Raw genomic sequence first — 16138 nt, 5'->3', positions numbered from 1 at the left:
TAGTAGGTATTATCTTCGTCTAGTACATCTAAGAAAAAAATGAAATGTAAAAACTTGGCTCAAATGTGACCATAAAAGAAATGTCAAGAGATGGAGAACAGACATCATGAATAGACTTTAGATGTCATGCGTCAAGAGATCAAGAATATAGAATGAAGCATGAGCATCAATTCATTAAACTGTGGAACCATGCAGAGGAGTGAGAAGACAAATCCTCGATCAAATAACATAGGGGAAAATTATGAAAATGGGCAAAATGGGTTTGAAAAAATTATGTTTGCAGGCCCATTATATGAGTAGATAAGGGAATATCTCATGAGATTATTGCAAGAAAACAGAGAAAAAGCATCCAAAAAACAGAAAGGAACATTGTGTTCCAAGATTAAAAAGTTATTGCATTGTAGTGACCGCATCCTCATTAAGGCCAATCACAGGCAATATCAAATTTCTGACTATGATGGGAGTAAATTCTGTGGATTTAGAGAGAAGGACATGAACATGCAGAATCTGACAGTGTCAACAAAAAAGTAAAAGAGAAATTTATCATTTAAGGTACTTCTGCAGAAATGAAGAGTAGCAAACAACCAAGCTCATTACTTAACAACATGCATGTGGCTTTGCAGCCTTCCCCAAATGAAAAGTTATGCCAATACAATTTAAAGGCAACTGTAATCAATAGTAAAGGAAATGACAAAACAAATTGCTTCATATAAAATGGCTTGCTCTCCCTGTCAAAACCAGGAACTTGTTCATCATCACATAAATCATGTAATTTGTATCTGAAAGGAAAAAGGGATTGACATATTCTAACACTAATAACTCAAATGTTGCACTACATCACAAAAACTCAAAAGAAGGCGTAAAGTTTGTCAAATGCAACTTCGACAGAAAATTCTCATACTACGCCTAGTAAAAGAACCCAAGTACTTTACCCCCAACATTTTTCCTACGTGCTTCTTCATGATCCATGATTCCAGCAGATGTTGTCAGCACAATATAACCAAACTGCAATCAAAGAGACAAATACTATTAAAAAGATAGAAGGCTACTCCAAAATTGATCGATGTAGTTCAGAAACTTTTATCAATTTAAGACGATGATTAAGCTATTGACTACTCCAGCTTAGCAAACTAAGTTGGGCATGTTCTAACAAAGAAAATCAAAGTTTAATGTTTTCCTTTACCTGTCTCGATGGGAGCAGTCTTGCAGTCCAAGGCTCAATTTCCTTGACACCAATATCAAACCGTGGGCTGATGACACCACATTTGTTTAGTCTTCCATTCAATTCAACCACAATTTTTCCAGCTCTGTGGTCATCAACATACTCAAATTCTCCAATGTATCCTGTAAAGCCGATCCAAAAGAAAACAAGTCATGCAAATGCGTAAGAAATTAAAGAAAAAAACAGGTGTTATACATAAAATGGAGCAAACCATGCTTCTGCATGACCAGAAGAAACTTGATAATCACTTTTGACGAAGGCCTTATCATGACCTGCCGCTTTCCCCTCTTTTCAGCATTATACATGCTCTTTAGAGCATCATTCAAGACGCTGACTCTTACCATCTTTCAAACCAAGCTGCTGAAAAAATCATAAGAAGCTTTAAAAACAGCTAATGATCTACTTTCTACACTCTCATCCCAATTACACAAAGCAAAGGGCCATAAAATCTTATATACAGTCCACCAAGACAGGCAAGTTCGTTAAGCAAAACACAACGCATAATTCATTCCCGGTACTGCAACATATTTAAAGCATTATCACAAGAATAATAGGAACAATTCGATAACCCTGATGAAACATTCCACAAAGTCATATTCCCACATGAAACAGGTGCAGCAACATACAAAAAACGTCACCATCATCAGCGGATACAACATAACATACCAACAGATCATCTTCCAAAAATGTCCAATCAATACAACTTTTTCCATTTAACGATTTCCAGAAGAAACGGACCTGAACTAAGAATCCCAAGGTGAAGATAAATAGGAAACGAAGGACGAAAAGAACCTTCACATAGACAAATACAAAAAACCACCATTTATCCTAGAACACACAGACAATATTCATGCGTCAATTTTTATGGGTCTCAAATACACCATTAGAGTAGCATCCATTCACATTGTCTCAACACATCATCTTCAGCGCCGCACGAGTGACTGAAGATGGAAACATAGCCGAAATTTTCGAAACACCAACATAATCGCGAAAAAGAATAGGAAAACTCAGATTTACACGCGAATAAAAACAAAAAATCGCACTACACAATCAAGTCGAAGAAGTTACCTGAAAACCTCGGCGGCCGGCCCTCCTGTGTGAATTTTACTTCAGCGCACACGAAATCGAGGAGGCGAGGGAGCTGCAGAAACAGAGTGCTAGGGTTTGGACTTTATAGTCGGGGGTTTTCTTCTTTTAATGTAAATTACATAATTACCCCCCTCGGAATATGTTATTTACTGAGCTAATTTTTTTTCATGCAATTTCAATAATTGTAATATTATAAGTGTTCAAAATCTTTTTTTCTTTTCCTGCATTTTTAAAAGATTTTCAGAAATTATTAAATTTTCTTAAATCTTGTAACAAGTTTCAGTTTTTTGGTAAATTAATTTTTAATTTTTTTTTACAATTTACTTTTAACGTTCTTTTTAAATTTTATTATAAAACTTCTAAAAAGAATTGCTCCAAGAAATTGTAATTTTTAGAATTTTTTTTACTTTATTAGTTGTTTAAAATTTATTAATTTTGAGAAAATGTTAACATAATTTTCACAAACAGTAACTTTATTTTAAATTTAACAAAATTTTAATATTCTTTTCATAAATATATGTTTTAAATTAAATAAAAATAGACAAAAATACCTTAACTATTAATAATATGCATAATATATTCATTTTAATACCTTCTGTACTGATAATATATTGATTAATTTAAAATTTTTATTCAACTACAATATCTATAAGTTGATATTAAGATTAGTATAAAATTAATAACATTTAAAATTATTAGCTACCCCCATTCTTAGTTCTAAGCACTTTATCAAGCATATGATTTATTTTATTTTATTTTTGGGATTACGAAAATAAAAAGGTAGGAGTAACACATGATACACTCGTTAAGGACGATTGAGCCTATGTCATATCTATTGGCTGATGTCTGACACTTTAATTTGTTGTCAGGAAAAATCAAGATCTAATCACATAAAATCAACACATAGATCATAATGCCAATTACCTTTTTAACCCCAAATAGAACAATTTGGGAAATTCTCCAGAAACACCAGTTCTTCAACTCCAAATGTCATTCACTATAAGTTTGATATTTATATTTTGATTTAAAATTTCTTTCATCAAATTACATTTTTTTATTGTATGTCATCGTTGGCCTTCATCCGACCACCTACCACCCGATATGCAAGTCCCAGGCAAAATGCACGTCCCATACAAAATACTATTTCACAATTGCACATTATTGAGGAATTTATCTTCGCCTGCACAATAAATAAAAAAAAAAAATCAAATAATACTGTAAAAATGGACGGTCGACGACGAATATTAACGAGGGACATAAAAATAAGATTAAGCTGTTATTGTAGAAAAATTGAGCTAGGAAAAAAACATGGTGGGGAAGGACCAAGAAACATGGAGACCAAGGCCATGTTCACCTACCTTTGCTACAGAAAATTTTGGGGAAGGTGAAGTAGGTAAATGTAAAGCCAACTTGTGTCAAGGCAGGATGTAATATAACTGGAAAAGAAGGGCAATTGGGACATTGCAAACCTTAAAATGGATGGCAAAAGTGGAAGAACAAAAAAAATGAGAAAATGGGCTGCCGAAGTGATTGTATAATCACCAACTTGAAGCCTTTATTACAATCACACAAATTTGTGGGTTTATTCTGGGCCAACCCAAGGCGTAATGGGCTAAAAAAAATAAGTAAACAGATTATTACAAAAGACTATTTTATTAATATTCGACTAGTATGAACGTACATATATTTTATTTTTATTCAAAAATTTAGGTAATAATTCGTTATTTTTTTATTGTAAAAATATTATCAATCTAATGTAACTATTTATAAAAGCGTTTTAAAAATTATTAAAGCAAAATATATCAAGAAATAATAATTTATTTGATTCTAATAGTATCATGCTCATTTTGGTCATTTTATGAATAAAAGATCTTATTATGCCAAACGGCCTAATATCTTATAAGATGTTTTCGTATCTTATAAGTTTTAACATATTATTTTATCCAAATATTTTAAGAGTTTATTTTTAAAATAAAATCTAACATCTTATAATATATTTTAAAAAAACTTAGCCAAACACTTTCTGAATTAGGATAAACTAAATTGTCATTAGAATTAGGATTAGATTCTTGGTGACTATATGAATTTTTTTTTTTTACATAAAAACATTAGACATTACATACGCTAGTAATTGCGTTGTTGGGTTCTTTACTATCAATAATTAAAATATTGATAAATATTGGAAAAGACCCAGAAAGAAAGAATTTCTAGAATAATGACAAATTGGTCAACATCAATTTACTATTTGTGAAATTAGTAATATGTTTGGATTCATTTTCCGTCCATCTTCGAAATTGATTTAATATTTGGCTTTTTTTTAGATTGTTATAAACTGTTTTACATTGTTAAAAACAGATTATATCGTTGTTCGCAATTCTCTCTCTTATTTCCAGTCGTTTCTTCTCCATCATATCTCCAACTGTGCAGCTATCACACCCATCTCATCATTGTCCCCTCTAACAAAATAACTGTCCCCTTTCTTCCCTGAGTGAGAGTTTGGTTTTGAGGGACGGGCCGCAATATTTTTTATTTTTTTTTGCTGGTGAAGCCGAGCAACAGGCCTTCGAACACATCGTTGGTGGAGCATAGGCGTTGCAATAAATGAAATCTCAAGCTAAGGCGACGAAGAAAAAAGAGGGAAGAAGAAATCTCAAGCTAGGGAATGAAGAAAAAACAATAGTCCAACAATTACTCTTTCGTGATAGTCCAATATAGAAGATATCTATTAGGTCGTAGTTCAAAAGAATTATTTTTAATAATTCAAATAATTGAGAAATATTTGTAATTATGATAAAAATATACAAATTTCATATGAACCGAATTCAAATAAGTTTTTATGGGCGGTTTTCAATTGCGGATAGGAATCAAATTGTATTGATTTTAGTGAAAAAAAAAAGAACTTGTATATATCAACGTAAAACAACTGACAAATTTACATTTTCAGTCCCAAAAATTTAATACATTTAATCTTTTGCTTTACGATATTTATAAAATATTTTAAAAAATTCAACATAATTAGTCAATTTACTTCATGAAAGTTTCAAATGATTAAGAAAATTCTACGCATAGTTATGATTTATAAAACTATGTGTGTCGATTTTTTTTTGGTAACATATGCCAACACCCATTCAACTAGGGGTGGCAGACGAGTCAAGAGCTCGCGAGCCGACTCGATTTTGAGTTCGACTTGAGCTAGAGGACAAGCTCGAGCTCAATATTATTTATTCATAAGCTCGCGAGGCCGGCTCTCGAGCTTTTTTTTTTTTTAAAAATAAAATTATATGTTTAATTCCATATTCAATATTTTATTAATTTTATTTTCAAAATTGATCATATATTTTAATTATTAATCATTATCATATATTTTATTTTAGATAATAGTAAACTATGATACTTTTATTTATACTACATTTAATCTTTATACAAAAAACAAGCTTAATCAATAATTTAGTAAATTTTAATATTTTTTAAAATAATTATTTAATATGACATATATAAATAATTATGTTATATTTTATTATCTCTTATACTTTTTTAAATTGACAAGTCCTAATAATTGCTGAACTATTTTAATTATTTTTATTGTTATTTTGATATATTTAATTATATAATGAGATCAATCACTATTTTGTATTTTAATTTAAGAAATTCGTCTCTTATTTATTTATTTATTTTGTATATAATAAGATCAACAACTTTAAAAAAATTAACTTATGTTTATTTCTTTTATTAATATTAATAATTATATAAAATTATATGCAAGTATTTTGATAAATTGATGTATATATATTTCCTATATTTTTATTGATTACATTACTACTAAACTAATTAGTAATTTATATTTATAATAATAAATTAAAATATTATTCTATATATTAAATATTTTCTATAATGTATATAATAATATTTCATATTATTTATTTATAATAATATAATTTTATTAAAAAATATACAAAGCATAAATTTCAAATCTCGCTCATATTATTTATTTATAATAATATAATTTTATTAAAAAATATACAAAGCATAAATTTCAAATCTCGCACCAAAAATTTCTTTCTCCCTCTTCCCATTCCTCAATTCTCACGACACTCAACAATTTCTTTCTCCCCAAATCTAAATCTTAAAACCCTAGCCCCAAACCAACTACTGCAAGCTCCAATCCATCTACCAGCGGCGACGAGGAAGACGATTGCTGTTGTCGGCACTCGGCCAAGCAAGAGCACGAACAGGTTTGCCATTTCTTCTCATATTCTTTGTCTCACCGTCGGCTTGTGTATGGGCACCGTTTGTTGTTGTCAGTGTTGTGAATGGGCGCCGTTTGCTGTGGTGTATGGGCGACATTTGCTGCTGTGTATGAAGTTAGGGGTTGCACTTATTGAAAATACTTTATTTGCCAAGATTATTTTGCCGATTTATGTAAGAGATTATGTTGTGTATTCTGATTTTGCCCATTTGTGTTGGCCCATGAATTTGAGCATAAGATAGTGTAAAGGGGACGACTGTCTTCTCATTGATTAGGTGGTCATCCTGTTTTTTTATTATATTTTAGTTTGTTGCTTTCTACTGAAATTGTTGGATACATGATCTGTTTAAGCCGCGCGTTATGAGCTCGAGCCCGTCGAGAGCGAGCCAAAAAAAAAAAAATTCGAGCTCGAGCTCGGCTCGCTTACACCTCTACACTCAGCTAATGCAGGAGCATTCTCTTCCATTTGGTTATTCCGGCAAGAATTGCTATGGGGCATACAGTGGACGACCCACATGTCCGTCCAAAAATTTCTTTTGGTTCGATGATGTGGTCGTAAGACTGCTAGTTTATGTATATGTATTGTTTAATTTTCTTTGAAATGCTGTTTTGGTTTATTCAGGCTCTGTATGTTATGGTGTTGTTGGGCAGTGGATCTTGACGTGAGGATGTCTGATGAAATGTCACAGTAATAGACTGCACGATCTTTTGTCTGGTATTTGGATCAAGAGTTTGACATGGCGTGGGTAGCGTTAATCTTATCAGTGGTTGTGCTTTGGGTTGCTTCTCTTTGCAAAATTCTCCAGGGATCTTCCTCTGCCTCCAAATCTACATTCTTAAAAGAAGGTATTTGTGGTTTGTATGCCTTATATACACACATATGAGCATGCATGACAATGTGATATGCTACATCATTATGGCTACGTTTCATGATGGTTGTTTAATTTTCTCTCCTTGAGAAGCTGAGTGTTCCCTAGTTGCATGTTTATAAATGTATTCGGTGGTAACGTTTTAAGTCACTATTGTTTGTTTCTCTGATGCCAGGCGGGAGTACCAGAAGGAGAAATGTCTTGCTAGTTATTGCGCATCCTGATGATGAGTCTATGTAAGGTTGAATTCCTGTAGTGTTATTTGATTTCGAGAAACTATTATGGGTCAGTGAATTTATACATTAACCACATTGAGCATTTTTGTTTTTTCTTTCTCATACATCCTTCTGTGTTTCTGGTGGTTATCTGCTGTCTTTATTCCTTTGATTAATGAAAATTTTCAATAAAAAATTGATCCCAGTCCATTGTCTTGCAAAAACCCGTGACTCTTACTTGTTGCTGGTTGAATGCCATTTTAATGCACTGCAAGAGGGATTATATTTGGTAATTTTCTATTGGAAGCATATTTTGAAGGCCAATTACGAGGAAATGAGGCTAAACTTTGACAAGCTGATGGGAGAAATTTTCAATACCTATTTTCACTGCTTAAAGAGGGGTGTTATTTATGAGAAAGCTTTGAAAACGACATAAGCAAGGAGTCAATAGTGCTGTGGCTATTCTTTTACTTGTGCTGTTGAGTTCAGAACAAAAGCATAGGCTACTTTTGGCCATCATGCTTGTTTAGTTTGATAGCCACCTGCAGCACAATCTTCAGCGAAGGTTATGTAAAACAACTTCCTCTCTTTCAAGACTAGCTTACTCCCAATCCTTTATTTTCGCAGAATTGCATTGTCTTGATGAGACTCATAGTAACAATTAGGTTCTAAATAGTGAGTACCATAGTAAATATTGTGCAGTTTTCTCCGGTATTTATAGATTGATATTCAGCAGTTGAAGAGTGATAAGAAGTATTCAGGAGCAAATATTTGCTAAAGCTGTAATTTTTTGTGGTGACTTCTGACCTTCTCTTTGAATCTGGTGCATAAACAAGCTATAGTCTCTTTTTTGAGCTTCCACATTTGTGTTCGAACTAGCTTAGTCAGTTATCAACCCCCTAAGTTGATGATTTCACATGTTGCGCCTTTTATGTCACCAAAATTATTACATCACAATTTTGTCCTCAATTTATGAGGTTACACATCTGTGTTTAATAAGCTGTGAGATTATAGAACTTCTTCACAGTTTCATGTGAAGAGCAGAAGAATGGAGCCAATCAGTTTTCTCTCAATCGCAAAAGATTTTGTGAAGAACAGATTTAAGTTTTAATGTTCAGGGAATTTATAGATTTTACTGGACGAACAATATCTTGGGTTGTCCAAACGTATATGAGAGAATATTGAACGATTACGGAAGCTTTCAGTATTGATGGGCTGGATAAATTCAGATTTTGAGCCTTGAATGATATCTATTCAGGTCTACTCCAAAGGGATCATAAGTGAAATTCAAGAAAGCAATGAGAAGAGAATTGGCACTTCTAGGATTCTTGCTTTCAGTTCTATTAGAGGGTTTGACTGCATCAGACAATCATGAGAACTTTAGGTTGTGACTATATGGCCTTTCATCTCAATTAGAGAAAAATGAGATATGATGAGTTTGGATGAGATGGGGATTAATCTTGAATGTGTGTTTGGATGTGGGATAAAGTATAAAAATTAATTGTTGGCTCACAATAAAATGTACTGATTATAACTGATATGATATGATTTGTTAAAGTAGTAAAATCTGTTTGAAATATGTTTTGGAAAAATCTCACATTTCATGGATGACAAGCACAACCTTGATACTCTCTTTTTGATTCTTCTAGTAAATTATGTGGTTTCACTTAATTCTTGATGCAGGAGACCTAAGGCTTCCTGAACTTCATTGGTTGGCCTTATTCCAGAATTGTACTCTTTTTGGAAGTTAAATAAACAACTTCATGAATTCTATCTATATAACACAAAATGTAGTGACCTTTCGGTAGGACCCAATGTTCCATGATTTTGTGTAACATAAACAAACTACTATACATATTTAAAGCATTATAATAAAGTAGGCTATCATTATCATTTCTAAAGAACATCTCTTAACTTGTGTTTCATGTGATCCAGTTAATGGCAATATTCAACATTTGAGATTTTGTGTATATATATTTTACTGTGTCTGCAGGTTCTTTGCTCCGGTTATCAATTACCTGGTTTCAGAGGGTCATAATGTGCACATACTGTGCATGTCAACTGGTAATGCTGTTCATGTCACAGGATATCCCCCCCCCCCCCCCCCCCCCCACGCGTCGCCCATGTTTCTTTGCCCCCAGACCCCCCCCCCCCCCCCCCGGTGATTAGTAACTGTAATACTGTACAGAAATTTTGGTATATGCCTGTAATGGACCCTTCACCATTTCTAAATCTTTACAAAATGGATGCGGGTTTCTTTGTCTGTGTTCCAATGAATTAGGGATAAGTTGAATTAACAAGACTAAAATATTGTGATGAAGTGCTTTGTTTTTTTTGTTAATTCCTTTGTTCCATATTTAAATGATTTTGCCTCCTACTTATAAACTTGAATTATTTTACGAGTTCTCAGAAAGTTTCTTTCGAGGGGAAAAAAGGTGCAAGAAAGTGCCTTTGAAAGTTTGCTAAGGACTGGTGGGCATGTTTGCTCATTTTGAAGGAAAATCGTGAATTCATAAAAATCAAATCATCAACTTTATCAGCCTGCTGTTTTAACCTTCTTTACGACACAAATGTAGTTGTTACATTGATTAGGAACAAGATTTGGCTCTGAAGATGATAATTAATTTTAAGAAGAGTATCTCTTAGGTTTTGTCAATATTCTCAGAGTACAAGATAAGATACTTGTTGCAAGTGTAGGCAATGCAGATGGCATGGGAAGTATTAGAAAAGAAGAGCTCTACCTGGCCTCTGCTGTTCTCAAGGTTCTGTTTTATTGGTGTACAGTGAATATTTTTCTGTGCCTCACACACTTGCTGGTGATTGGTTTTACCTTATGCAGATTCCAACCTGGCAAGTATATATTCTGGACCATCAGGATTTGCAGGTTCTTTCTGAATGGTCTCGTAAGTTACACATGCTATTTGCATTGCTTATGTGTGGCGATCTTAATATAATCTGGCTCTTGTCATCAGGATGGTTTTGGCAAAGTGTGGGACTGGAATCTATTGTCAAGCATTATCGATAAGGAAATGAGCGCCCATTCTATTGACTTGGTAGGATTTTAAATTGTCAATAATTTCTGTAAGTTCTTGTTCAATGGGCACTCATGTTCAAAATTTCTGGTTTTTGACTTGCTGCTTAACGACCCGAGTTGATGGTATTCACCTTACTGTGTGCATCCATCTGCCCACTGCAGATTATTCTGCCTTCCGCTTATAACTCTTATGTTTTATTTTTCTAGATCATTACCTTTGATGAGTATGGTATCTCTGGACATTGTAATCACTGTGACGTACATCAAGGAGTAAGGTAAGTTGAGTCGAATTCATACCTGCTTTGTCGGCATAGGTTGTTTGAAAGAAGTCTCTATATTACAAACTATTTCATATGTTTAGGTAGGAGACTAATAAGGAAATGCTGATAATTTCTTGAGCAACTTGTTAGCCTTCGGATCTCTGACAGTGAGACAGATACATCACTTTGCTCCTCTTTATATTAAAAGGAGCGTATTGAAACGCCTGATCTGCAGTTGTATTCGATCAATTAATTCGCTCTGAAATTAGCTCCAATGATGTCTGATGACATGGAGCATAGAACTTGAAACTGATCAGTTCCTTTTTCTCTTTTTTGTATACAACTTAGAAAGCTAGTGCATGATACTTCAGGAAGACATTTTGAGGCATGGGAGCTTGTAAGTCCCTTCTCACTTTTGATCTGTATGTCCGTCTACCAGTTCTTAGGACAGTACCTAAACCTCCCTCGATCTTGTGACTAGCTTCACATTTCACTACATTCATGGTAATTAATTCATCATTTTCAGGTAAGCACTAACATAGTGCGCAAGTACATTGGGCCAGTTGATATTTGGTTATCCATCTTATTAGGCAGATGCCTGAAAACTGGACAATCTCATTGCTTGCTCAACTTATATCCCCGCAGAAGTTACGATGCAATGGCTCAGCATTCTAGCCAATGGGTTTGGTCTGTCTGCTTAGTTCTTTGACACTAACTACTTCTAAGAAATCATATTTGGTATACATCATCACTAATTTTCACTAGTGGTTTCTACTTCTCTTGCAGGTATCGGAAACTTTTCGTGGCATTTTCAAGCTATACATACGTTAACACACTCAAGAAAATTGCTTAAGTAGCTGTCTGCATGGTTGGAACTCCAATTACTTGGTGACCATTGAATCGAGGTGGTTGCTATATAGAGTTAGAGATAATAAATAGTACTTTTAGAGTTGCTTTGGTCTGAACTATGTGATTGATATTTGATGAATTGGGTGCGAAATCAGATCATGAAGGTGATACTTATAGCAATCAACCCTTTGATTTTCCGGTCTATTCCCCTGGAAGTTATTTGTTCTCTCTTTCATTCGCGTTTTTTGACAGGTCAATTGGAAAAATGATTTCAAATTATAGTGGAACGTAAGTGAAATTATCTGCTTCATAAAACAAGAATGGATTATATTGCTCATTACAATTTAATCGGAAACGTTATTTTCGAATTTTAGTGCTTCAAGAGTAAGAAAAAAATAATCAATTACACTTAGATCCCCTCTAAAAATATAAAAGTACACCTTTCTGCAAAAAAAAGTTTAGAAATTACACTTATATCCTCTCTGAAAATTCTTCCTTTACACCTGACATTCTTTTGTTAGGATTTAGACAAAAAATGTTAGTAGTAAAAAATTTATATAAATTTTTATTTTTATCTCTTATTTAATATTTTTATGTATATATTATTAAATGCGATAGATATGTATGGAGTATTATAATTTTTTCTTATAATTATAAAATTATTACATTACATGAAAATGTTAAATGGGGAATAAAATTAGAAATTTATGTAATTTTTTTGTTAATGGCAGTATTTTCCGTTCAAACCTTAACGATTAAGAATTAAGAATAAAGAATGAATTTTTAGAGAGGGTGCAAGTGTAATTTTGAACTTTTTTGGAGGAGAACGTAATTTCACATTTTTAAATAAAATATTATCTTTTATTGCACAATCTAATTGGTCTATGTATGTACATGATATATTTTATTGATCTTTTATGTAAAATGGTCTATTTCCCACAATCTAACTTCAATATTTACAGATTGATGAATGTGATGAGATGCTGTGACAATCAACCATTCTGATCATGAGCGCCCAAAAACTAAATGGTAGGCCATGGATAAAAAGTAACACAAAACATGGTGCCATGAATTCTACAATTCTCAGCTCCACAAGAATTCAGGAGAAAACTAAAATTACATAAATAATTCCAAGAATTCCATTATTGTGCTATGCTAGTCATCAATTATATGAGAAACTGGCAAAACACTATGTGCATAACACAAGCTTTTATTAATGGCGTACAACGTAGACTTTTTCTGCGCTAAAATGACATCTACAGACTCAAAATCCAGCTTGCTACTCAACTGCATTTGAGGTGATATTGTTATCACATCAAACATCCCCAAGGACGCTTAAAAACGAAGTTAGTGCAACAGCGGACCTGGTTGTTGACATGTAATACCAGGTCCAATATGCAACCAAAGAAATGGGCTAATAAGCATAAAAATTTTACATAATTCCTTGCCAAGTATCTTCAGGAAGCACAAAGGAGTTTATCCAACTTGGGCATGCTTATCTGCTGTTGTTGATTCTTGGATTTGTTGGTCTGTCTTAGAATTTTGTAAATCTTTCTCGAGTAAAGCTTGTGTTTGCATGGCTTTCATCATCTCCCTCATCGTCTTCTCCTCTCCTTCGAGCTGCATTTTCATTATGTACTCTGCTTCCTTGTCAATTGGTTTGAAATACTCCTCAATGGCTGCCTCCTGTGGAGAATCATCAAATTGTTCAACCAAAGCTGACAATTGAGCAAGAAAAAAGCTGCTATAGAAGATACATATATATATATATATATATATATAGAGAGAGAGAGAGAGAGAGAGCAACAAATATCTAGAAAAACTACATGAATAACTTTACTTGATTTTAAGTTTCGTAATTACCACTCTTAATGCTTTTGCTGAAAGTACAGCTCAAGCAGACATTCTATAACTTTTTCCTTTTTACTTTTTTCTGGATAGGAGCAGTCATTATAAATTAATCTCATCTGGCCGCAAGGCTAACCACCAGAGCAGATAGTGGAAAGAAGGTAAGAATATTCAGAGGTAAAGAAGAGCACTTGGATGTGCATGTTGTCATAGGGACATCAGGGCATGGGACTATCACAGAGAGAAGGAGGCCATAGTTTATGCATTGGAAGTGTCCTGCTGTGCTTTACCAGTGGCTACGAATACAACATCCGATCTGTGTCTTGAACTGAGATAACAGATAATGACCCAACAAGCAAACTGAGTACTATGACATACAGATCCACAGAAAAATGAGAATATTCAAGTTTATCCATTACGCTTTCATTGGCAAGAGAACAAGAATGTCTCTACAGCATCCTCATATTTGCCAAAATAATTTCACCAGTCACAAGTTAAATATCCATTCCCCAAAAGTGAAGATCCCTTATGACCAAGTTATATAATCCAGATTCCAAGGATTCAAATGTTCAAAACTCAGATCTACATCTACTGTTTTGAAGAAACAAGGAACTAAAGAGTTTCACAATATTCTTACATTGAAGAACTTCACTGTCAAAATCCGGTCATTAGCCAATGTCATCCTATGGGGCCAGTTGGCATAACTAAGAGCCATGTAATGAAACTAAGAGCAGAGAAGAACTCACTGTTTCTTCTAACTTCTTATTCAAAGATTGCATATCCTCAACCATCCGTCGGACCTCTGATAAAATTATTTGTTCAGGAACCTTCTTCAGAGCAGCTTTCCTCTCTTGTGCCTTGACAAACAGATGGAATAAGAAAGTAAGCATGCAGAAGAAGGATTGTGGGAGTCTTAAATGCATAAATACATACAACCAGATACATGTACATAAGATTTCGTAACTGAAAGCTACAAGCTTGTATGTTTCTAGTTTGTTTAGTTTGACATTTAACATATTTGATCATGGCATTTTCTCATATACAACACTTAGTTTCCTGGAAGAACTTGTAAGTGTATGTTGCTTCAATTTGAGAACTAAAAGCTTAAGACCAAGGTCATTATTGTGCTTAAAAACTTGCAAAACATATCTTCTCCAAAGACTAAAAGAGGGCAACATATTTATTATCATTTCATTTATCTCATTAGTTGTAAGGTAATATAGGTGTTACAACCTAGAAATTAACTGGCAAATATTTCCAAAGAGTAAGAAAATAATGAAGTTCTAGGCATCAGAACCTAATCCAGATGGAAAATAGCATAATAGTTCAGAAAAACCCCAAGTCAAAATTCAATAAGAAAAATGGCCAGAGGGGCAAGTAGAATTACTGCACGCATCTTCTTCGATGAATCTGAATGCATAAATTTTATTACAACTGCACCCACTTTGATATATAAAATTTTGAAAAAATGGATCCTTTAACCACCGGAAATGGTAGAAGTAAACACAAAATATCTTGGGATGAAAATCATTCTTCTCTTAATCCACAAAAACCCCATTTTCTGGACATCTATTCCTAATAGATTAAACCAAAATGTACCGAGACCAAAAACCCAAATCATAAAGACCACAAACAAAGCCTGAGCTCAGTAACATTCTCTATAGAGATGTTATCACATATTGATATGCAGCAAATTAACTAAATGAGAACAATCTTACTTACATCACTTTTCATCAACCAAAATACAATAAAAAACATAATGTTACCCTATAGTTTAATTATGAATTCTACTTTCTCTTCGGAAAGAGAAAATTAAAGCACAATTCATTAGATACTACATATTCATGAACACAGCTAAAACAAATTCCATGAACTTTGCCTGCACGCACAACTTTTCGTCCTTCTTAATTCAATAAAAAGAAAGACACTAAGCCAAAAAACCAGTAAAGAAGAAAATTTGACGATGAAAAAAGAAACCTGCTGGAGCCGTTGCTGGAGCTGCAATCTGTAAGATCGGATTCTGCGCTCTTCATACCCAGAAAGAACCCTAACATAGAACATCGCTCTTCTGCCAAATTCCAATAGCTTATCCATCTCTACAATTCTCTCCTATTTTTCTTCAAATTCAAAAAAGCTACTACGAACAAATCAATCCTGTGAGGAATAAACTGCAATGGGTTTTCGCATCTCTCACACTGAGATCTTTATTTCTTTCATCAATTTAGCAAAGTTTCTGCAAAAGCCAATTTTAGATTTCCATGAAATAATATTTTCAGATGGTTTTAGGGGTTTATTGAAGCAAAATTTAAGGGTAAATAGCACTTCTCTCCCCAAAATTTTACTATCTTTACATTTTGGCCCCGAACACTAACTTAAATATATTTTACCCCCATATTCACTAGTATTTTCTCCTTTTTACCTCTCCCAATAAAGACAACTAAAATGTTTCATGATATATATATATATATATATGTTGTAAATGATTTTAAATAGATTTATTAAATAA

At 33.3% G+C, this 16138-nt stretch overlaps 3 protein-coding genes across 12 annotated transcripts; 1 reads left to right on the top strand and 2 right to left on the bottom strand.

The window, feature by feature from the left end:
• On the bottom strand, positions 689-2404 carry LOC105158226 (40S ribosomal protein S15a-like). 2 transcript variants are annotated; one of them, XM_011074901.2, is made up of 4 exons: positions 2291-2404; positions 1434-1582; positions 1184-1344; positions 689-1005 (listed from the first exon to the last, which is right to left on the bottom strand). In XM_011074901.2, exons 2-4 carry the CDS (start codon positions 1564-1566, stop codon positions 907-909), a joined length of 393 nt encoding a protein of 130 aa, XP_011073203.1. In that variant the 5' UTR covers positions 1567-1582; positions 2291-2404; the 3' UTR covers positions 689-906. The 2 variants fall into 2 exon arrangements, with proteins under 2 accessions (XP_011073203.1, XP_020547958.1); XM_020692299.1 differs by having other exon boundaries at positions 1434-1579; positions 2291-2386.
• On the top strand, positions 6357-11981 carry LOC105158225 (probable N-acetylglucosaminyl-phosphatidylinositol de-N-acetylase). Of its 9 annotated transcripts, XM_020692712.1 has the most exons (12): positions 6358-6543; positions 7008-7074; positions 7209-7403; positions 7602-7662; positions 9635-9705; positions 10288-10403; positions 10481-10525; positions 10614-10694; positions 10883-10950; positions 11284-11332; positions 11462-11622; positions 11722-11981. In XM_020692712.1, the coding sequence occupies exons 3-12, from the start codon at positions 7295-7297 to the stop codon at positions 11786-11788; spliced, it is 828 nt and encodes a 275-aa protein (XP_020548371.1). In that variant the 5' UTR covers positions 6358-6543; positions 7008-7074; positions 7209-7294; the 3' UTR covers positions 11789-11981. The 9 variants fall into 9 exon arrangements, with proteins under 9 accessions (XP_020548373.1, XP_020548371.1, XP_020548372.1 ...); XM_020692713.1 differs by lacking the exon at positions 7008-7074 and having other exon boundaries at positions 7247-7403; XM_020692710.1 differs by lacking the exon at positions 7008-7074.
• LOC105158224 lies at positions 12883-15901 on the bottom strand. Its single transcript, XM_011074895.2, has 3 exons — positions 15610-15901; positions 14379-14489; positions 12883-13470 (listed from the first exon to the last, which is right to left on the bottom strand). Exons 1-3 carry the CDS (start codon positions 15724-15726, stop codon positions 13261-13263), a joined length of 438 nt encoding a protein of 145 aa, XP_011073197.1. The 5' UTR covers positions 15727-15901; the 3' UTR covers positions 12883-13260.

This window comes from Sesamum indicum, linkage group LG3, assembly GCF_000512975.1.
Source record: "Sesamum indicum cultivar Zhongzhi No. 13 linkage group LG3, S_indicum_v1.0, whole genome shotgun sequence".
NCBI classification, from domain to species: Eukaryota; Viridiplantae; Streptophyta; class Magnoliopsida; order Lamiales; family Pedaliaceae; genus Sesamum; species Sesamum indicum.
This window is presented reverse-complemented; position numbering and strand designations above follow the sequence as displayed.